The sequence below is a fragment of the Lolium perenne genome, chromosome 7 (genome assembly GCF_019359855.2).
Source record: "Lolium perenne isolate Kyuss_39 chromosome 7, Kyuss_2.0, whole genome shotgun sequence".
NCBI lineage: Eukaryota > Viridiplantae > Streptophyta > Magnoliopsida > Poales > Poaceae > Lolium > Lolium perenne.
The window spans coordinates 199,766,861-199,789,384 of record NC_067250.2 but is presented as its reverse complement, the minus strand read 5'-3'; the positions used below and the strand labels follow the sequence as shown (position 1 = coordinate 199,789,384).

General features: G+C 46.3%; 2 protein-coding genes across 12 annotated transcripts; one reads left to right on the top strand and one right to left on the bottom strand.

The window, feature by feature from the left end:
• Positions 1 to 4,510: 4,510 nt before the first annotated feature.
• On the top strand, positions 4,511 to 18,517 carry LOC127314519 (serine carboxypeptidase-like 18). Of its 9 annotated transcripts, XR_007859709.2 has the most exons (15): positions 4,511 to 4,738; positions 4,814 to 5,033; positions 5,229 to 5,351; positions 5,449 to 5,551; positions 5,696 to 5,733; positions 8,399 to 8,500; positions 10,248 to 10,328; positions 10,446 to 10,586; positions 12,238 to 12,309; positions 12,443 to 12,561; positions 12,671 to 12,784; positions 13,354 to 13,399; positions 13,509 to 13,649; positions 15,294 to 15,379; positions 15,468 to 16,158. XR_007859709.2 is itself a non-coding variant. In XM_051344995.2 (13 exons), exons 1-13 carry the CDS (start codon positions 4,581 to 4,583, stop codon positions 13,590 to 13,592), a joined length of 1,401 nt encoding a protein of 466 aa, XP_051200955.1. In that variant the 5' UTR covers positions 4,511 to 4,580; the 3' UTR covers positions 13,593 to 13,747. The 9 variants fall into 9 exon arrangements, 6 of the variants coding, with proteins under 6 accessions (XP_051200955.1, XP_051200956.1, XP_051200958.1 ...); XR_007859711.2 differs by lacking the exons at positions 15,294 to 15,379; positions 15,468 to 16,158 and adding an exon at positions 17,512 to 18,517; XR_007859710.2 differs by lacking the exons at positions 15,294 to 15,379; positions 15,468 to 16,158 and adding an exon at positions 17,507 to 18,517.
• Positions 15,003 to 20,142, bottom strand: LOC127314518 (uncharacterized). Of its 3 annotated transcripts, none has more exons than XM_071823374.1 (10): positions 19,689 to 20,138; positions 17,708 to 18,947; positions 17,561 to 17,619; positions 17,161 to 17,279; positions 16,874 to 17,063; positions 16,345 to 16,788; positions 16,160 to 16,270; positions 15,744 to 16,058; positions 15,614 to 15,676; positions 15,003 to 15,322 (listed from the first exon to the last, which is right to left on the bottom strand). In XM_071823374.1, the coding sequence occupies exons 1-10, from the start codon at positions 20,052 to 20,054 to the stop codon at positions 15,248 to 15,250; spliced, it is 2,982 nt and encodes a 993-aa protein (XP_071679475.1). In that variant the 5' UTR covers positions 20,055 to 20,138; the 3' UTR covers positions 15,003 to 15,247. The 3 variants fall into 3 exon arrangements, with proteins under 3 accessions (XP_071679475.1, XP_051200952.1, XP_051200954.1); XM_051344992.2 differs by having other exon boundaries at positions 16,874 to 17,066; positions 19,689 to 20,135; XM_051344994.2 differs by lacking the exons at positions 15,003 to 15,322; positions 15,614 to 15,676 and having other exon boundaries at positions 15,933 to 16,071; positions 16,874 to 17,066; positions 19,689 to 20,142.
• Positions 20,143 to 22,524: the final 2,382 nt, after the last annotated feature.

Here is a 22,524-nt window from a genome sequence, read left to right as displayed (position 1 = left end):
GTAAGAGTCTGTGGCTGACAAGACAGAGAAGTTCACGACTACATCACAGGAAGTTCCGCATTTGTTTGGGGTGCGGAAATCCCATCAATCTACCAATTAATGCAACGAAACTGAATAATGCAGCATATTTCCAAACTCCAACATGTGCAAAGTTGCTCTGCAGACAGAATGTAAATAGATTATTTATGAAAAACAATTGCAAAGAAACGACAATCAGGTGCTCCTAAATCCTAATCACCAACATGCACCCCATGTCATCTTTTGCAGATTGATAGGTTCCTTCGTCAGCAAAATTCGAAGTATGCTGCAAAGCATCGCATATGAAAAACTTTCTATGCAAACAGATTGGGGGGTGAGTTTGAAAAGTTCAATGGCTTCTTTCAGAAAATTGGTATCACTCACCATGTTTCTTGTCCCCATGCCCATCAATAAAATGGCTCAGCTGAGCATAAACACCATCACATTGTGTTGGACTTGCCTTGCTTGCACATGCATGTATGCCTCCAAATTTTGGGATGAATCCTTTCTCACAACCACTTTTCTCATCAATTTACTTCCTAGCAAAGTGATTGATTTTGAAACTCCTGGAAAATGTCTTCTCCACACTAAACCCAACTATGACTCTCTTCGGATTTTTGGGTGTACCTATTGGCCAAATCTTCATCCCTACAACAAAAGAAAGCTTGCATATCTCTCTCCACACGCTGTGTGTTTGTAAGCTACGGTCCTCTGCATAAACGAGTTAAGTGTTTGGATGTGACCACTGATCTTGTTTATGTGTCTTGAGATGGGTCTTTGATAATAATGTGTTCCCTTTTGCTTCATGTCATCCTAATGCTGGTAAACACCTTAGTCAGGATATTCTTCTCCTACCAACAAAAAATCATGCATCTACCAATGAGGATACTCAACTTGATGATCGCATGCCTTTACATATTATACCAATTGCAATTAACCATGGCCAGGAAACACACCCACCTGATGGTACATCCGAAGATGAACACGTGAAAACTTGAGCGAAAATGATCAAGAAACATAGTCAAATGGCTCCAAAGAAAATTCTACACAAAATGACAAAATGAGCATGCAATCTGAGGAAGATTGTGGTGCAACCTTGGACTATGGAAGCTCCGATCCCGAGGAGGATTGGCCTAAAATAGGCGCATGTCCAGGTGTTGGCACTAATCCTCAGGCGTCATCACCGCTCTCTATTGCAGGGCTCGCACCAGTCCCCTTATCCCCTGGCCGCATGCACCGGTCTGCGTCACCCATTGGCGGGATCGGTCCCTCCCACGAGGAGACCCTGGCTCCCGCCAGGCTGCACCTGACACGCCCTGCTCCACCCACGGGTGGAGGATCTTCTGCTGATCCCGATGCTACCACCGGTTAGTTCGATGGATCCTCTCTGGTGCCACCTACTACAACATCTCATGTGGCTGTTGTTCAAACTCGACTCCAAAAAGTTATCAAACATCCAAAAATTTATAAAGATGGTACAATAAGATATGGTATGCTTGCATCTATAGATAAGCCACGCTCTCTCACTAGTCACTGATGCTCTTGAGGATAGGCATTGTCTTTTTTGAGATAGAGGATAGGCATTGTTGTGAAGCAATGGAGTTGGAATATGATGCATTGCTTCAAAATAAAACCTAGCATTTGCTGCCACCCAGTTCCAATAAAAATTTGATTGATTGCCAACGGGTATGTCGCATCAAGAATAGAGTAGATGGCATGATTGACAGGTCTTGTTGCAAAAGGTTATAAAGAAAGGTATGGTATTGATTATGAGGATACCTTCAGTTTAGTTGTTAAAGCAACCATTATTAGGACTGTCTTGGTATTTTAATCTCCACAGGTTGGAATTTGCGGTAACTAGATGTCAAGAACGCATTTTTGCATGGTGTTCATGAAGAATGGTGTTCATGAAGAGGAGGTTAACATGAAACACCCCCTAGATTTTGAAAATCCTAATGCTCTTCATTTTATTTGCAAGCTGGATAAAGCTCTCTATGGTCTCAAATAAGCCCCCTCGAGCTTGGTGCTCTCGTCTTAGCTCCAAGTTGCATGATCTTGGTTTTACACCATAAAAGGAAGATACATCCTTGTTTTTATATCAGAAGTCATGTATAACAATATTCTTGTTGATCTATGTTGATGATATCATTGTGACAAACTCTTTTGGTTTACTTAAAGATCTCGATGAAAACATTGCTATCAAGGATCTTGGTGATTTGCACTTGTTTTTGGAAATTGAAGTGAAGAAAATACATATTGGTTTGTTGCTCACACAGGAAATAAGTTACTTGACAAAATTTGCATGCGCAAATGTAAGTCAGCACCCATGCCACTGGCCTCTACATATCCTCTTTCACTTGTTGCTAGCAATCCTCTTGGTCCTACAGACAGTAGATAATTGTTAAGAGAATATTGCGCTATGTTAAGGATATTGTTGGTGTTGGTACTCCCTCCGTCTAAAAATATGTGTCTCACTTTTATCTAGATACAGATGTATCTAGGTGCATTTTATGTAGATACAGATGTATCTACATAAAATTGAGACAACTATTTTTAGACAGGAGGAATATTACTTTTCAGTCCTCTTCATCTACACTCTCGAGTGTCTTTTCATATGCAGATTGGGCTAGCTGTCTTGATGGCAAATACTCCACCGTAGGTTTTGCAGTATTTATAGGACCAAACCTGAATTCTTGGAATGCCAGAAAACATGCTATAGTTTCACGTTCTACTACAGAAGCTGGGTATAAGGAATTAACAAATGTCACTGCCGAAATGATATGGTTGAAGCACTCCTTAGTGATCTTGGAGTCCAGCTGAAGGAAATACTTTCTTATGGTGTGATAATCTAGGTGCAACATATCTATCAGCAAATTCAGTGTTTCATACACGCACCAAACACATTAAGATTGATTTCCACTTTATTCCAGAACAAGTGGCTCATAAAAAGCGGAATATTAATTTTTTTTCAAGCAAGGATCAAATTGTAGATGGCTTCACCAAAACAATCCCAGTCAAGAACCTTCATAAGTTTAGGCGTAATCTAAATTTTCTTCCAAAATTAGATTAAGGGGGCTGTTAGAACTCTTGTATAACCGTATGTGACCCGGATACAATATAGTACACCACCCCAGGTCGTACCCATTTGTAAACCACGGCAGAGACCTTTTCCTGCCTTATATAACAGACAACCCGAGCCCTCTCAACAGGGCATCTCCGCCTCCAGGGCTGCGCGATCCATCGGCGGCGGGGGGATCGGGACGCCGCCCGCGCTGAGTCGCCATCCTCCCGGCGCGCGGAAGTCCGGCGGCACCGGGTAGCCCGCCATGTGGAGGAGCCGCCTCTCCCATTGGTGGAGAGAGCGGCGGCCGAAGCCATTATTGGAAGCGCCGTCGTTCGCCATTGTGATCACCGAGCTCGAGAGTGGGGAAGATTGGGGAAGATTGAGGGAGACGGCGGCGTGGTGAATGCGGCCAGACGCGGTAGTTCGGCGATAAATAGAGGTCGACGCGCGTGAAACCGAGGTGACAACATGAACTCGCCGCGTGGAAGCTACGCGTTCGGTGAAGACTGACCGGCGGCAGGCTTTTACAGCGCCGGAAGACGATGCGATGAGGACGATGATCGGTCTCTCTCGCCGACAAGTTGGGGCCACCAGCCGCGCGGGAAGTTTTCTCGGCGTTTCCCGCTTTTTCTTTTCGTCCGGAATCCCCGAGCACTCCACGGGGGGGCGGGGATGGCCTGGGCTCCCCGGATGGATGAAAGCCTAAATCCGGACGAAAACGAGGGTCCGGAGGCGCGACTGAACCGTTTTCGTCCATCCGAATGAAAAAAAAACGTCCTGGAAGCCTCGTTGAGGGGACGGCTGGAGATGCTCTAAGCCACGGCAGGGACCTTTTCCTTGCCTTATATAACATACAACCCGAGCCCTTTCAACAGGGCATCGGTTCCATCCTAGTCATTTGACACGTGAATCTCTACGGCTATCTCGGAATACGCCGTGGCTTCCACTCCAAGTTCCTGTTTTACCCGAAGAAAGGATGGTTTCTTCTCCGTGGTACCTCTAAGCCCTAACAATTGTTCTAACACACACTCCTGGCTAACTCAACAGGCCATTACATGCCCTGCGCTCCAGTCCTTCCTTGGACAGTCTCAACTAGCCTAGCACAAGCCATTTTTCATTCGAGATTTTTGTTCTGAAAAAATCGTGTACCTCTCTCATTCCACATATTTCACATTGGTCAAGGCCTCAAGGGTACAAAAAAGGAATGTTTAAAACGTATTTCTATCTTTTATGTGGTTGTTGCTTTCACGGCCCTGACAGGGACCAGGGAGCATAGGGTGTCCAGACACGAGGTAAGGTAGCGCTCCATGGCACCGATGTGATAGACACTAGTAGAGAGTAATACGGTCTTGTGCGTCCACACACCAGATTTTCTCGTCTCTCGTCGTACATGTATGTCCGGCAGGGGGTATATATATATAAGAAACATTCAATTGAATCACGTCAGCTGGTAGGAGATTTGCCGCTTGCATTTCGTCCACTCCTGCCAGTCTTAGCTATGGCGACAGCGCCACCGCGCCGGTCGCTGCTTCTGCTGCTACCGCAGCTTCTCCTCCTCCGCTCCTTGTTGGCCGCCGCCGCACCGTCGATCACCACGAAAGCCGTGCCGCGGCTTCCCGGTTTCAGCGGACCCCTGCCCTTCTCCCTCGAAACAGGGTAAGTACATACGTGGTCTGCTCTCATCTTCTTCTTCCTCGGTTGATCGGAACATGGTGCGATGTGGTGGTGCAGGTACGTGGAGCTAGACGACGGCGTCCGCCTCTTCTACTACTTCATCCAGTCGGAGCGCGACCCGGAGGAGGACCCCGTCCTACTCTGGCTCACCGGCGGCCCCGGATGCTCCGCCCTCTCCGGCCTCGTCTACGAGATCGGTCCTTTCTACTTCGACTTCGAGGGGTACACGGGGAGTGGACTGCCTACTCTGCTCTACAAACCAGCATCTTGGACCCAGGTTCATTTGGCTGAGACACCCAAGTTTTAGATAACGAGATAGATAATGGAGGGGTCTAGCTGAGACACCATTTCCAGCACGTGTATTGTCAGTAGCTGTCATAAGCATTATGTATAGTGTAGTACTGTTTTGACCGTGATGTGTTTACGGAACACGACGGCGATGTTTTCATTTCAGCTTGGTTATATATTGCAGGTTAGCAATGTCATCTTCGTGGATTCTCCGGCAGGGACAGGCTTCTCGTATGACACCACGGGGAACAGAACCATACCAAGTGACACCATTGTTATTCAACAGCTGCACACATTTCTCCAAACGGTTCACTGTTCACCTTCATTTATATTATGCTTCTTCTTGCACCAGAAAGTGCAGGTTAAACATTGGTGCTGATTTCCGTTTGGTTTCTTCTCTGCAGTGGTTTGATGAACACCCACAGTTTTTGCCCAACCCGTTCTACGTTGCGGGTGATTCGTATAGCGGCATAATCATACCTCCTCTTGCTATGAAAATTGCTAAAGGTAGTTGAACTTCCGTTACCGTTATCACCAAGGATTTCTCTTTAGCAATCCGTCTTACAAGTTTGTCCAATGCGTGTATTGTATTTTCCTTATACGAGTACAAATAAATGCGCTGTTTTAACTACATATCGCTTTTTTTTATAGGGATAGAATACGGTGATGAGCGGCTCATCAATCTCAAGGTATTCTACTCCGTATAGTATTTCCCCAATTTATCTTCTAACATATTGTTCAAGGTTTACTTTTTTGTTGCAATGTTTATTATTCTCTTTCTCAAGGTTTCTAATGGGCACACTTATAGGTTTTATGTCCATATAAGTCTTCTTTTATCGCTAATAAGGCAGGGGCAGGTTCTCTCTCTATCCAGGTCAACAAAGTTTAGTTTAACATATAGTTTAAAATAGAGGGTTATGCGTCTTAGCGGCTACTATTTCCAGAAGCTAAGAAAGCTATAGGGAAGATAAGTCATTTAGAGTTTTTTGCAAAACAAGAAAACTCCTAGAAAAATCAGGCATCAAATATTCGTATCATTCATAAATACAAAAAGAAATCCAATAGAGTAGTCCATAATTGCATATTAGAGCATCTCCACTCGGCCTCCCCATACGGCCTCCGTCCCAGCTGTTTTGCCGACCGCCCCGCGAGCAGATTTGAAATTTGAAAAAATGTGAACAAATAGGCATATTTAGGCAAATTGAAACGAAATTAGATGAAAATATTTCATAACGCGAATTTACATAGTTAAATTTAAGAGGCGGATGTAGAAGACAGTGTAGTCTTGGTAGCTGTTGTTGTCACCGTTGTCCTTGGGAGGGGCCTGGTGATGGCCGCCAAGACTGCTTCCTTGGCCGGGGTCACCCTAGGGGCTCGGGGCGGACAACTGAACGATATCATCAATGTCGACCACAAGACCGAGGAGGCGCACGCGCTCCGATGCTCTTCCTTCTCTGCCTCGGCCAAGGACCAGGCGAGGGAGAACTCCAGTGATGCCGGCTGCACCTCCTCAAAGGAGGCACGCATGTCCATCCGCTGGCTGGGGCACTCCTCTAGGTCATCGTTCTCCAGGAGGGCGATTTGGGTGGCCGCTGCTTCCTACACGGCACCCACTCTGGCTTCAGCTCCGGCTTGGGGCTGACGAGGCGGAGGCGCCCGCGAGGTGGAAACGGTTCCCGCGGAGCGCGCGGCTCTCAAATGACCATGCCGCTGCCGCCAGACCACTTTCCCAGGGGCATCTCATCCTCGATCTCCTCCTTGACGGCACAGGGACGGCGGCAGGAGGACGCCGCTGAAGAGGCCACCGACGCAGAAGAAGGCGACCCCCTCGTCGCTTTGAAAGACGATGAGGATCTCAACGCCATCCGCCATGGCACCCAACGGTGGTCAGGGCACGGCGAGTGGTTACCCGCCTAGATGTGACCGCGGACGACGGCCAGGGTTTTCCTCGACGCTCCCCAACAAATTCTTCTCACTGTCGCGTTCTTGTTCTTCGGCGACGTGCCCTCTCTATCGTAGGCCACGAGCTCCCTCTCCCGTCGTGCCTGGAAGAATCCCACCGGCACTCAACCTCTAATCATCGGAGGGGCTGCGCATATCAGGCGGGGCCATGTACCCCGCCTGGTACAGCATGCGCGCCTCCTATTCATGGAGCCTGCGGCAGCCGTAGCCATTGGCCGCCGTGCCGCCTCCCTTGTACCTAGCGGCCAAGGAGTTGAGGTGGCTAGGGTTCCTGCTACGTCGATGTGGGTGTCGACTTTTTAGGGTTCCACTGTGCGAAACCGGGGAGGGGGGGGGGGGGTAGATATAGGCGAGAGAAACGGCGGGAAGACTAGGCAAGGATGCATGGGAAACTGCGGGAAGGCGCACACTTACTGAAAGGCCTCCGCCGATGGGATGCGACAACTCGCTTGCACGGTGGCAGGCGCCATTAAGCGCTTGTGTCTGAAAACAAGGTGTTGAGGACGACGAACGAAGCATCTGCCAGATAGGGCCGAGTCTTTGCTGGTTGTTGCGCTCGTCCTGCTGGCACACACACTTGCCCCCCCCCCCCCCCCCCCCCAACCCCACCCGGGTTGGGTTCGGCCTGAGAGCGTCGGGCGAGAAAACAACCTCTGCCAGCCTAAAAACATTTTTTTAGGGAGGGGGAGGGGGCGGCTGGGCCGAAATTTGCCTACGGCGCCCCCAAAGTCGTTCGTTGGAGTGGGCTTTGGGGGGAGCGGGCCAGTGGAGATGCTCTTACATACATTGGTCTAACTTTCAAATCCAAATATGGAAATATTGTGGCTTAGCGGAAGAAATAACGCTATTTTTGTACCTCTACTTAGCGATTTAGCGAGCTATTAGCGGGGGATTTTATTTAGCGCTAAAACAACGCATGTTTAGCGGGAGTGTTGTGACTTCCCCATAGCGAAAAGATTAGCGCGCTATTTAAACCTTTAGTTTAACAACGGCACAGAAAAAAAGAACATAATTTCTGTTTAAACTTGAATATTTCTGTTCAAAGATGTGTCTGGATCTGATCTATGGTGTACTTCAACTTCAGTGGGTAAGCTCAAAAGATGGTTTACCATGTTTTGGTAAAATTCATTCTTCGTTTGGTTATTTTTCTTCAATATCCATAAATCACGAACAACAATCCAACGTTCCCTGAAACAAGGCCCAAAGTAGTCGGCCAATACATGCTTAAATTTCTATTTCCAGTGATGCATCCGGTAGTTGAACCTTTACACTGACCTTTGTTTTTATGTGCACTCTCAGATACAGAAGTACGCAGGTGTTTTTTCTTACAATTTAACCTTTATTTTTTCTCTAATGCCTTATTCCCATGTAAAATTGTTACCCACTGATCAGGGTGTCATTGCTGGCAATCCATTAACTGATCTAATGTTGGACTTCAACTCTCGGGTTCCGTTTCTTCATCGGATGGGAATCATATCGGATGAACTCTACGAGGTGACATAACGCGAATTTTTGGCACATATGTGCTATGCATCCTACAAACTTCAAAATTTATAGTAATTTTAAATATTGAAGAAAAGAATCTAAATGCTCTTGGAAACAAAAGATGATCAATAGTGTACTCGTATAAAAATGTTTAGGCTCGAAATGATTCTCACGATATCCTACGTAAAAAGACAAAATTGACAAAAGATACAAGCACAACAACTCCCCGCACAAATATTTTTAGGGAAAATTTGCTACGGGACACCGTTATTTTCCGGTCTTTGTCGAAACACACCATCAAAAAGTGTCTTTGCCCAGTACCATTATAATTTTGCGGTACATTTGTCACAACACACTGAAAGCCAAAAACGGAAATACATATTTATTTTATCACGAAATTACTAGATTACCTATAATCAAACCGGGTTTTTTCCTTCTGGTTTTCTACGTAGCGATGAAGGGGGCTGAATGCCCGCATCGATCAGCACGAGCCCAAGGGGCAATGTTTTGTTGTGATTTCTTGCAAATTACATGTATACTAACTTTATCAGTGTCTGGTATGCCTATTCATCCTAGTTGAGCACAAAAAGATGATATAGTACTAGCTCACGTCTCATAAACATTTTGGAAATCTGCCATGTCCGTTTCATAAGCAATCTGCTGAAAATCGAGTCTCATAAGCAATCTGCAATTTGCTGGTTTACTCAGCGTATATGCTTTTTATTCAGTGTATATGCTGGTTCATTCAGTGTTCATGCTTTTACGTACAGACTAACAGGGACCTATAGAAAACCGTTAAAGCAGCAATTGATATCTACCAACGAGCGGGCCAAATGTTTAAGTGCAGAAAAAACGGTCTAAACCAAACGTGGATGGTCATCCTAAGTAAAAATTAATCAAATTTTCCCTTTTTGGCATTGAGTGTGTTGTGGCAAACGTACCGCAAAATTGTAATGGTACTGAGCAAAGACACATTCCAGTGGTGTGTTATGGCAAAGACCGAAAAATAACAGTGTCCCATAGCAAATTTTCCCATATTTTTATACAAGTACAATACTTAATCATCTTTGGTTCCTAATCTGATTTAGATTTTTTAAACATTTTCTAAATTACTATTTTTTATGTATGGGATGCTTTGCACTCATGAACATGAATATGTTTTTCATAATTTTATCTTTTAAGATCTAACTCTTTGCCGCACGAAAATGATAAGGACAATATTTCAACACATCTACTTGATGTTGGCTAGCTTCTACTACCTCTCAAGAAAAACATAACGCTTCTCCGTCAGAATGACTAAATGTATATTGACTTAAGTAAGGTTAAGTGTGGAAAAATTTAAATGGAGGCTGAGCTACATGTAGCATTTTATTTCCACTGAATTCGTATTTTAAACTTCAAAAAACATTCAGACAAAAATCTAGTGATAGCTAATGATGTATAATACAATGGTATAAAATCTCAATACAAACTACTTCATATATGAGACTACACAAAAATGGCAATTCTACATAAATTAATAGTAGTGAAACTAAAATCTGTCAGATTTTATCAATTTCATATAGCCTATAATACAAATCAGTTTACCTTGAGATTATGCACCATTGTAGAATACATCATTGGCTATCTCAAGAATTTTATTTCGGATTTTTTTGAAATTTTAAATATAAATTTTAAGTGTTTGAAAATAAAGAGATACATGTAGCTTGGCCTCTAAAAAGTATGTTCATGTTTACTTAAATCCCAAAATATGCAGGCTGCTCGTGAAGGCTGTAGAGGGCAATACCGTAGCCCATCGAACGCTGATTGTGCCAATTCCCTCCAAGCCATTGACTATGTAAGTGACACTAGCGACAATGTGTATGTTGATTGTGTGTGTATTAGCGCACAATACACTTAGCTAGTAATAAAGAGGTACTTGTGAGTTAATTGGTAGTTTTTGGGTGGGATGCAGATCACAAGGGATTTGAATACTGCACACATCTTGGAGAAAAATTGTATAGAATATCCAAGCCTCGCCATTCAGAAGCGGCCGAGGTTGCAAGATCATGGTAGGAAAAGGCTATTAGAGTCCGCAGTTTGGTCTATCTGCAGGGTAAAAACATTTCAAATATTAATCTGATTTTTTTCCTCGGTTTTCATTTTCATTTCTTATTTTTGCTATTTTTTAGTATTGTTCAGAGTATTTAGAGCATCTCACCGGCGCGTCTCCAATAGGCGCTTGAGGACGCCGGCACCTGCTCCCCAATTTGGGGACAGGTTGCACACACCGGTGACCCTGACAAGAATTTCCAAAAAAAAATTGAACAAACAAATGTAAATAAACTGTGAAATTTCATTCAAATTTAGGTTTATATACAAAAGTTTGAATGAAATTTGAACTAAACTATACCCTAGTCTATTAGCCATTGGTTGGAGCGCCCGATGGGTCTGCCTTGTCACCGTTCTTTCCCTTCACCGCCGCCTCCTGCGCCCGCCTCTGCGCCCTTGCATCGCGCATATGGTGGTGCAGCATCGCCGCAAGCATCTTCTCAGCGACGACGGGCCTTCAGCACCGCCTACCTTTTGCGGGATTTCTCGTTCTAGGCGAGCCTCGCTTTCTCGCGGTCTTTTCAATGAAATGAAACGCAAAGATTCCTTTGTGTTTCTCGAAAAAAAAGCATCACCGCAAGCATCTTCTCATTGACGACGGGCCTTCAGCACCGCCTACGACTAGCGGGTTTCCTAGTTCTGGGCCTCGCTTTCTCGCGGGCGGCCGCCTCGGCCTGGCACTGAGCGTTGAGCTCAAGCAGCCTCTGTCGCTCGGCCACCATGAGAAAATGACATGCCTCCTCCTTGGCGGCCCGCTCCCGCAAGATCTGGACGGCGTGCTCGAAGTTGGTGGCGTTGGTCTTCTCGAGCACTTGCTCTCGGATCCTCGTGCAGGGTTCCGCATTGAAGGAGGCCAGGACCGCCTCCTGCTCCAGGTCACCATGGAACTGCTCCTCGCCGCCCGACTGTGTCTACTCCTCCGCGACCTCGGCATCCGCATTCGCGATGGACACCTTGTTTCACTTGTCAAACTCGGATTCGTCGAAGAAGCCATCGAAGTTGAAGTCCAGCTGCTCGAGCTTGTCGTCTGGCTGCGGCGGGGCCACGGGCTCAGATTGTGGCGGATCTTGCTGGGACGGTGGTTGTGGCGCCGCAAGAGGCATGCGGCTGTTCCGGCCTAGCATCGGGTACATGTTGGCGAGCAGGTGCGGCATTGTGGTGTGGAGGCGAGTGTGAAAAAGGAGAGTGCGGCAGTGAGCAGAGAGGGCACACTAAATACAATGAACGGGGGTGACCGGTGTGCCCATTTACAGTGGCATCTACGCATGGGGAACAGACAGGTTCATTAAAGACGACGACCAACCGGAGAGCATCCAAGCCGTCGCATTTAAAAACGGAGCCGTCGTGGAGTTGCTGACATGCCGATCCCAACCCTGAAATCCAACGTGCCACGGGATGCCGGTACGCCTATTCGACACCCAGTGGGTTGGAGCTAGCACGGGGCTGCCGGTGATTTTATTAGGCTTAGAAACACGCCGGCTATTTTTGGAACACGCTCATGTGAGCTCAAAAACAAAGCCGGCTCCAAATAGCTATTCGGGTAGCTATTGGAACCGCCGGTGGGGATGATTTTATCGCTTTCATTTTATCATTCTAATTGTGCGGTGTTAACTGTGTCAACATCATAATTGTTGTGCTTAATTCGGTTGATGCAGAATTCCACCTACTTTCTGTCCGAGGTATGGATAAACGACGAACCTGTAAGGGAGAGTTTGGGTATTCACAAGGTAAGGTAGGGGTATATATTTGAGAGAATCTCTGAACCTTTTCTGCAGTGAGAGAATCCTCTGCATGCCATCAAAGAAGCCCTCGTTCCTTCCATAACGGACTTATTTTGTAGATATGGCTTATACTGTGCAGGGAACAGTTCCATCATGGCTACGATGTGATTTCGATATACCTTACACAAAGGAAATCACCGATGCAGTGGACGGTCATTTAGCATTGATTGCTAAAGGATACCGGGCCATGATCTACAGGTAAGGGAGTGCTCAACTTCCTCTCCCCGACACCCGTCTCCTTAATTCTATAATGTATTTGACTGAATAGTCAATATTTGTACATTCATGTGTGAGTGTGACCCTGCAGCGGCGACCATGATGCTAGTATACCTTATGTTGGCACCCAAGCATGGATCAGAAAACTTAACCTGCCCATCACAGATAATTGGCGACCATGGTATGTGGACGGCCAAGTTGTTGGGTAAGGACCGACTCACAATTTATATTGTTTTGTGTACATTATATGACTCAAAAGTTGTAGGGTAATTCTTACTCGTGTGTCCAGAAAAAAAAAATGATATCCCCAGAATCAGTTGCGACTTGCGACCCAACTAATTTAACTTTGATCAATGGAAATATTATATATGAATAATACACAGTGTGTGTGCGCGCGTGCTTTTTTTTTAAATACCTTCAAGAAGTTGTGCATGTATTTTTACCAAGTATAAAATCTAAATCTAAATATTTCAAAAGATAATAAATTGATAAATAAAAATCGACTTATCAATGTCCAGTTGTCTGCAATGTAGCTTTTCAAATACAGAGGAATCCAATAGTTACACTTCAGAGAAACCCTTCAACGTCCAAAACATGTGACACGGAGTACTATGCTTATATTAGTAAAAGTTAAACATTTGTAGTCCATTGTATGCGCAGCAAGGCCGTATGATCTCTTCCACTCAAAGGCCAGGGCAATCTTCCATTTCAGAAAAAAAAAGGCAAGTACTGTTGATGTCTTATACATTTGTTTTTCTTTCTCTTATTTCATAGGTTCACAAGAACTTACTCCAACAATCTGACATATGCAACTGTAAAGGTACGTGTTAGCTTCCAGTTTTTTACCAAAGCTAGATAGCATCCTTATCCATATAAAAAACAGTTCATCAAATTAATGAATTGTTTAATTCAACTACGTGCACATATAGGGTGCTGGACACACAGCCCCGGAGTACATGCCCAAGGAGTGTCTTGCCATGATCGATAGATGGCTCTCGGGTAAACCTCTTTGAGGGGTCAACTGATGTTGGGTGCACGTGGAGATTCTTAATGTCAATTGTATATTTAAGGTAACATATATGTAACGGCAAACTGAGCATACCCCAACTGTTTAGGCTTTTATGTGGTGGAACCTGTCCACCAAAGTTCAAGTCATAGAGCTCGTTAACTACTAGGTGCATATGGTGATTTCGCGAATCTTAATAGGTAATACTCATAGGGATAGACGTATTTGTGTAAGTAGAGGCAAGTGTACACGCGGGTATGCGAGTATCCACTCTCGTACTGTGTTAATAAAAGAATGTAGTCCACAAAACATATTCCGGGCGGGAAAAGTAAGAGCCTATGCCTAACATTAAGGGTGTGTTTGGTAGGTCGGCTCTACTCAGATATTCCCACCTCAACCCACCATTTGCTGTTTGTTAGGTCGGGTCGGGTGTCCTGGGCTATGCCCACCTCATACGAAAAGAGGTCCTCAGCTATGCCTAGTTGGGAAGCTCAGATCGAGCTTCGCAACTCAGCCAAGCTGAGTCCATCCGGAAACCTTCCGCGGACGTGCCTCGGCCCACTAGGGGTCACCGGTCCCAAAGCCTCCATCTCTCCATTTCCCCCCGCAGCTCCCACCTCGTCATCTCTCTCTCTCTCTCCCGTGAACTGCCCAACAACCGCCGCATTCGACCTTCCCCGGAGCTCTATGCACCAGCAACCGAGCAGGCGGCGCCACCTCTCCCGGCCTCTTCCGGCAAGCGAGCAGCAGGAGGAGCTCGGCCTCACCGGCAATAGAGCGGGATAGGAGCTCTATGCACCAGCAACCGAGCAGGCGGCAGGCGGCGCCGCCTCTCCCGGCCTCTTCCGGCAAGCGAGCAGCAGGAGGAGCTCGGCCTCACCGGCAATAGAGCGGGATGAGGAGCTCTTCATCGGAAACTAAATAGGAGCAGCAGCTCGGTCTCGCGCCCGCGCGGAGCAGGAGGGTCTCAGCCGGTCGCCCTTCTGGCGGTGGCTCCCATCGCCGGAGGCGGATCCTCTCGCCGGCGGCGGCTCTTCTCGCCGGCAGTAGCGCCGGAGTTCAAGCCCAACATCCGGAGGACCCGATTGCTTTTTTTGTTTTCTGTTCAGGGACCCGATTGCTTTTCTGTTTTGTATTCAAGGACCAGACTGCTTTTTATTTTTGTATGACATGGCTCAAGTCATACAGGACACCAAACACGATCTCAACTGAGCTCAGCTCAGCTCATACAACCTACCAAACACAACACAATAAAACATACTTGCATACTCAGCTTGTATGAGGTAAGATAGTCCGACCGGGCTACCAAACACACCCTAAGTATACTCACAGGGATAGGCGTGCTTGTGTTCGTAGGGGCAAGTGTACATGCGTGTATGTGAGCATATACACTTGTGCTGTGTTAAAAAATAGAATGTAGTCTGCAAAACAAATTCCTAACAGTTCACTGATATAAGACATGGAAGTTCACGGCTACATCACAGGAAGTTCCGCATTTTTTTGGGTGCGTAAATCCCATCAATCTACCAACTAACCTAATGAAACTAAATAATGCAGCATATTTCCAAACTGCAACATGTGCAAAGTCACTGTGCAGGCAGATTGTAATAGACTATTTACGAAAAGCAATTGCAAGAAATGCAAACCAGGTGCTCCTAAATCCTAATCACTAACATGCACCCCACTGCCATCTTCTGTGGATTGATAGGTTCCTTCCTCAGCAGAATCCGAAGTATGCTGTGAAGCATCGCATATGAATCAGATCAATGTTTCACCCTCAAGTAACACTCCATAGTAAGTCAAATTTGTTGGATTAAATGTAAAGCTAGAACGGATCAGAAAAGTAAGTTTCGCTAAGCCTTATTTTACGTATTCATCTCAGGATAAACTTAGTGTGCAGCGATCCCCAGTGGAAAAAGAGAAATGAAAGGTACAAAAAAGACTGCTTACAAGCAAAACATGGTGTATTAATGACTCATCTATTGAGATAATGCACATATGGAAGGAAGAGCAGATACGATTGTTTACCTCATGTGATGACTCGTCGTCGTCAGCCCCAGGTCCGCCAGCTGCTGAAGAACACGGACCATGCTGCAGACAGGCACACAAGGATGAAAATCTGAACCCTCACTTGGACAATAAATCAACTTAAATTTACCTGTGGAATATTTGGTGACGCCATGCTAAGCATACTCTCTTCCAAAGACTGGAACCTGTTCTCCCAAGTTTCATTCAACTGCTGTGTGGCGCGATTGATCATCTCCTGAACCTGATCCTGAGTGAACATTTGTGTTGTATTTCGACCTGAAGAACCTGGGGTGGACTTTGACAAAGGGCCTATTTGGGTTTTGTCAATGATACCAGGAAGTCCATAGTACCTCCCTCGCTTGCGTCCCCCTACCTCCTGTGACCATGCAAGATGGGGGTCTAGTCCAGTATCACCTGCCTCCTTCAAACGCCGCTGGAAAGCCTCCTGAAAGACATACCTAATTCTAGTTAATTCGTCAAACTGACTTCTGCGACATTGCAATGTACTTATTAACCCACTTATGATACAAATGACTGAATACATACCATGGTCCGCCTAGCTTTCTCAGTAACAAAGTCCCCCTTACCGCTGTCATGTTTATGGGTCTTATTAAATAGCTCAACTTCCGATACTGGCTTCCCACCATTTTCTATCATCTATTTCAATTCAATAAAATTCATAAGTAGGTGGCTAAGTGTGTGTCAGGAATAAACGTCAGTCTTAGTCTTACCATAAGTTTGCGATGCATGGTTATGCTCCGCGAGCCTGCTGTGTGCTGGGCAGAACCTCCTGTGAATCGATTCTTCCTCTTCTGGGCAGAGACTTGCAAGATTTCTTCTGAAGCCCAGCGCTCACATAGCATCTCCCACCACTTTGGCAGCATCCATTCAGGAGGGAATGGCTTCCACTGAAGCGGATCGTCATCATCTTGCCCGACAGCTGCAGGGTCTCTGCGCGGCAGCTTCAATTTTTTTCTAGCACCTTCTTCGTCAAAATTTGACTGTCCATTGGACTTGGGAACATCCAGAGTTTCCTTTATCTTCCTTGATGCAAACAACGCGAGTCTAGCCCTTCGCTTCTCATCACACAGGAGTCCAGTAAACTGTCTGACTGTTCTGCGGTTGAATAGCTTCAGGCACTCTGCTTCCCGCCCAGTGGCCCACTTGTAACGTTGCTGCAGTAATCAAAATAGAAGGTTGTTCAGAGTTCAGACATACTTGATGAATCTACAAACCACATTCTTGGATAAACTTTCTTACAAGGAATTCATCCATGATGATAGCCCTTCTATCTGAATGATACTCATAAAAATGGAGAACCGATTGTCCTGGGTGCACTTCATTTGTTTGCTGACTAACCCGTCTGTAAGCTGATCCTGGATGCCACTGTTTAAGAAGTAAAGTGATGGTAGATGCCACCTTGGGACAAGGAGGATCAATATCCCATGTGCTGCTAGTACGAAAAGTCAATATGCTAAGTACAAGAAGATTACAGTACAAGTTGACCCCAGGCATCTGATGGAAATGCAAAATCTGAGAAGACTTACTCCACATTAATCGGGGTCAGAACAGGCCTATCAGCTTCCCTGCGTGGTTCAATGAGTTTTGTAGGGCCACGCGCCCTGCGCTTAGATTTCTTATATCCTGTGGTACCAGCATCTGCATCCTGCATGAAATCAATTATGCAATCACTTGCAAAGAACAATACGTTGACACTTCATATTGGTTAAAAAAAATGGACGTACCCAGTGCTGAGAGCTCCCATTCATATTGGTTATTCAGATAAATTTAATTGATAATCATGAAGAATTTCAGTTTGATCGAAAATAACGATGGATTTGCAATCAGAACTTTCCAATCTAATTGAGTAAATTATATGCTATTTGTTGACAGTGCAGCAGAGAAACATCGCATGACCCTATGCTAAAAGAAGAGAGATGGACATGCCTGGGAATGGAAACTTTCTGGCGGTTGGCAATATGGTGGTGATCGATGAACTGGTGATCCTGTAAGAGCGAGACAACAACCGACAACCGTGTTAGATACTTTAAAAACAGTGTTGAGAAGAATCAATATAGCTGGGTAGAAACGCACTTGAAACAGAAGGCGAAGCAGTACTGGGCGAGAGAGTGGCAGTCAACACTGGTGATGGAGTAGGGTCGCAGAAGGCAGTAGCAACAGTCACCTGCTGGTGGGTACCAGTGTAGGACCGGTCCTCAACAGATTCCCTCTCATTTGGTAAATGCATGAAGCCTTTTGCTGCACCCTTGTGTTGTCCCGTAGCTTTGTTGTGGTGGCACTCAACTTCCACTTGCACAGGATGGCTGTCATCTTTTATCTCTTGTATCACATCAGAACATTCCTGAGGCATCCCATGCTCCTGTGCTGGACTACAACTCCGGTTGGCAAGAGCGCCCCTAGCCCGTGCTGAGTATTGACTGTAGCACTGCGGAACACTGTTAACTAGAGATATATCTACAGATAGAGGAGTCAAGGTAACATCAATGTTGTCCAACTCATTTGGTCCCGCTCGAGGTGCCTGCTTCTGAGACAATGAGCTAGGGTGAAGATTGACAATTATTCTGTCAATATCTGAAGAATTAAATTGATTTTCATCTGGAGAAGGAACTGGCTCCTGAACAGTATTGCTTTTCCCAATATCTTCTGGCTGGGCAGACGAATGCTTGTTACATTTAAGATGAAGCTCTTCGTTTGAGACCCTATGTTTCTTCTTGTGCTTCCCACCAGTAGTCGAGCTGCTCTTTTTCCTCTTCTTATCCCATCCAGCTGTGTTACCATGCGACTCGACATGCACTTGCTGTGCACAAGCAGCGTGACTCGGATACGTTACTGTCTCCTGCTCCACAATACTAGACGCTGAAGCATGTCTAGCTTTCTGGTTTCCATGACTTCCAACGGTGTTACTTTGACGCTGTCCATGTGCCTCCTCTGTATGAACTGAATAATTGGCAGGCGCACCTTGTGACAGCGGTGCATTGCTAACCTTACTAGGATACTCCAGCACTATCCTCTCTGCAGAAATGGGTACAGAACTAGCAGATAGTGTAGCTTTCTTCTTAAAATCATGCCTGACAACAGTCCCGCTGGGTAATTTAATATGTGACTCCTCTTTATGGAATAACTGATCAACATGTGCATCGTCTGCACACCCCACATAAACGGAAGCCTTTGGGCTTGATCTAAGTGAATTGTTTGACTCTCTATGAACTGAACGAACAGAAAAGGGTCCATGTGTCTGGTCAAAATGGTTTGGCTTATTGCATCTTCCTACTTGCACCTGTCCTACATGAATGGCTTGGCTTAAGGGCTCTTCCTGCACCCAGTCCACAACACCACATGAAAAAGGGATGAAGAGAATGTTACTAGTCAACACATGCTTGTAAATGTACATAGGTCACAAAAGGAAAGTATCCTACTCTAAGTTATGAGGTTTCCACAAAGAATGACACTGTGGAATGTAACACTCCAAGTACTGCCATATAATGCAATGTTTGGATACCAAAGTGTCAGAAACTGTTTGGAAGGAAAGAAGCAACTTTCCATGCAAATAATCAATAAAAGTAACTTAGTAACATTAATGCTTTGAAGGATTAGGGATCATGGGGGAATGGAATCATGTGTCTGCACTTCTTCCGTAATGTGTACTCGGCATAGACATAATATGTTTGGTAAGTGCGGGTAAACCCAGAATATCTGGATTTTACTGAAGTGCTAGTACTAGAAGTCAAAATAGGTAGCTGGGAAAGAAATAACAGTATTCCTCATGCCAATCTAGCCAGTATGTAGAAAATACAGAATTGAACAATAGGTATCTAAGGAGTAGGAAAAAAAGGATTGAAACCTCTTGATCTTATCCAAGATCTCATCTGCCAATAGTTCAAGCAATCTTTAGATGTACACATCACACATCTCGAAAAAAATATGCAATGCGGCTAATTAGTCCAATTTAACTCCTCTGGTATTTCTGAAATATTTAGATGCTGACACTAGAATTACAGTTGCTCGTCTCTACTTGTCACGGAAATGCACAATACAAGAGTCTAGAGCCAAGCACCTCCGGCCGGCACAGGGACGAGGGCGCGCGAGAAGCAGCGCCCGGCGGCGAAATGACCTGGACGCCGGCGTAGAGGCGGTCGCCGTCGACGGCGAGGTCGGAGTCGCACAGCGGGCAGGTGATGCGCCGGAGGCCCCACGGCACGCTCAGCACGGCGCCGCACCCGCCGCACGGCATCCGGTTCCCGGTTCCGCGGCCGTGGTGGAGCGGCAGCGCGCGGCGCGGGCGCGGCGGGGGCATGAGCTCCGGCGGGAGGGCCTGCGGCGTGGAGCAGCCGGGGCAGGCGAACTCCGTCATCCCCCGCTCCACCTCCAGCGTCTCGCCGCAGCCGGCGCACCGCACCTCCAGGGCCTCCGGCGCCGTCATCGGAGACGGAGGGAGGGAGGTGGGGCTTAGGGTTCGGATTTGTTTATTTTTGAGGGTATTGTTGGGGAAAGTGAAGCGTGACAGACGACAAGTGGTCTGGCCCAATAGCGCCGACAGGGTAAGCTGTCACCCGTCGGTGAACGGAAAACTTTCGCGGCTTTGGGACCGTCCGCAGCTTCAAAAGGTTGGCGCCAAACTAATTTTGCTTGCTATTGCTTGGCAAACTATTTATGCTCCCTTTTTTAAAAAACAAGGAGGCGCGCAAGGTTCCTACACTTGAATATAACGGGTTTTATGTACGAAAAGTGTATTTGGCTGAGCACAAGTGATCCCGCTGTTTTAAAATTTTGAAAATCATATTTGTAAAAAATTGAAAAAATCCGAACATAATCAATGATGTGACTCAAGTAAAGAAAATCGCAATGCGGCAATCTTTATATTGTGAGCTACACAAAAATGACAAGGTTTGATAAAATCTAGAGATTTAGACATATGCATATCCAGTTCCACAAATTTGTCATTTTTGGTAGCTCGAAATACAAAGTAATAGAAATTCATATTTTGCGCGTTTCCGGGAAATATCATCGGCTACCATGGATTTCTAGTCGATGAGTCATAACTGTGAGGTTGATTCAATGTCTCGACTCTCATTCGGCTAGTCACGGGTAAGCTTGACTAGTCCAGTTTTTTTTACTCAAGCGACTAAAAAAACCGCATGTTATAGAATTTTCAATATTGCTTGCCTAGTTCTGGAAAACTTAGATCGAGGTGTCCAGTTTTCCCCCATGAAACCCAAAACGAATACTCACCCCTGTTGGTTGAGTCCTCTCCCTTGGTCGCTGTTTCCACGAGCCTGCAGCCCAGCACCGGTGCAAGCCCATGGCACCGCTACCTGTTCCCTTTGGTTCCTGATATACTCCTCCACCAGTTGTTGTTGCTCCGAGGCTCCACCACTAGTTGTTGTGGGTGCTGGTGTGCTCCTCCCTCCGTTGGTCGATGACCGAGGATGGAAGATCCAGTGCAAGCATATGATAGATGGCAATCATCATATAAGAACCATGGGCAAAAGCAAGATGAGTCGGCCACCTTGGGACCACAATTCAGTATGCCATGAGGCCAACCTTGTTGCGAGCTCATCAAGCAAGGGTTGCCAATCCGCCTTCCGTAAACCTTTGGGAGGATACCGAGATCCCAAACATTAACAGGGGAAACCCACCGCTTGACACAGAAAAATTAGGAGGATAGCTTGTAGATCCATGTCGTCACATGTATTAGTGTAATGACACTCTTACTAAGTTTTTGTAACAAGCTGTGATGCTTCTCCAAAAATAGTGAGAAGCTCCCTAGCCGCAATCAGCGCACTATCACGTGGTCTAATGAACATTGCCACGCAGTGCCAAAGCATAACGTCTCCATGCATGCTATCTTTTGTGTAGATGCCAAAATATGTTATCAAAACTTAATGGGGTGCAATCATACTATAGCAGGGCACGGGCAGCCTGCCTGGCCCAAAATTCTTGGGTCGGGCTAGGACAGTGCTTGACAAATCTTTGAAATAGGGAAGAGGCCCGGCTTGAGACCTGACACGCGTCATGGGTCTTTTCTTTTTTGTGTAGGGCTTTGGTAGGCCCGGCCCAAAAAATGCACAGGTATCATACATATTTTTGGTACGGTTACCCAAGATAAACTATATATTCCATATTATTTTTGCCTGCATTCAAGAGTTGTGCTAACAAAAATGTGCCCAATGCCCGGTCCCCCTTACGTGTATTTCATGGCACCGCCACCCGTGGAGAGCACGATGCTACTGACGATGAAGAGTGATGTGCTCGATGTAGAGTTTCGTTCTGTTTTCTCTTTTTTCACTTTGATGTATGTTGTTGGTCATAGGAGTGCTAGTTGCTGCGAGTGAGTTAGACGGCTAAAAGAATGTCCATGTAGGGGGAAATGACTTGAAGAATAGGCACGGTGAGGTAAAAAATGACTTGAGAGCATCTCCAGCCGCGTCTCCAAAGCGTCCCTCAAAGGGATTTGGAGCGCGCCGGACCAAAAAACCATTCCAGCCGCGTCCCCCAAAGCCCATTTTTGTCCGGCGCGCTCCGATACGGTGTCCGGCGCCCCGAGCCCGTCCCCGTCCCACAGGGGACGCACCGGGGATGCCGGACACACCGAAAAGCGAGGCGGGGAGTGGCGGGGCCGACTCGTCAGCGGCACAATAAATTTTAACCTAACCGTCGCCTACCTCACGACGGAAGTAATTGGCGCGCAGCGACGGTGCAGTTCCCGCAGAGCCGCAGCGACGCGTCCCGTCACGCCTAGCTCTGCGTGCCGGCGTTAATGAGCGCAACCGCTCCTCCGCCTCCCTCCGGCCTATAAAAGGGCCGCCTCTCATCGTCCCTCTCACACACAAACCCTAGCGCCTCTCTCCCAAACCCTAGCCGCCACCATCTCAACAAGACTCGACGCTATG

What these genes read in the sequence shown, in the direction of transcription:
- LOC127314519 (XM_051344995.2), top strand. Translation starts at nt 4,581, where the DNA reads ATGGCGACAGCGCCACCGCGCCGGTCGCTGCTTCTGCTGCTACCGCAG. An exon ending in CCCTCCAAGCCATTGACTAT is followed by an intron (nt 10,329 to 10,445) that starts GTAAGTGACACT and finishes GGTGGGATGCAG; the next exon opens with ATCACAAGGGATTTGAATAC. An exon ending in CAGTTTGGTCTATCTGCAGG is followed by an intron (nt 10,587 to 12,237) that starts GTAAAAACATTT and finishes CGGTTGATGCAG; the next exon opens with AATTCCACCTACTTTCTGTC.
- LOC127314518 (XM_051344992.2), bottom strand. Translation starts at nt 20,054, where the DNA reads ATGACGGCGCCGGAGGCCCTGGAGGTGCGGTGCGCCGGCTGCGGCGAG. An exon ending in CGTCACCAAATATTCCACAG is followed by an intron (nt 15,677 to 15,743) that starts GTAAATTTAAGT and finishes GCCTGTCTGCAG; the next exon opens with CATGGTCCGTGTTCTTCAGC. An exon ending in ACGACGAGTCATCACATGAG is followed by an intron (nt 15,323 to 15,613) that starts GTAAACAATCGT and finishes GATGCTTCACAG; the next exon opens with CATACTTCGGATTCTGCTGA.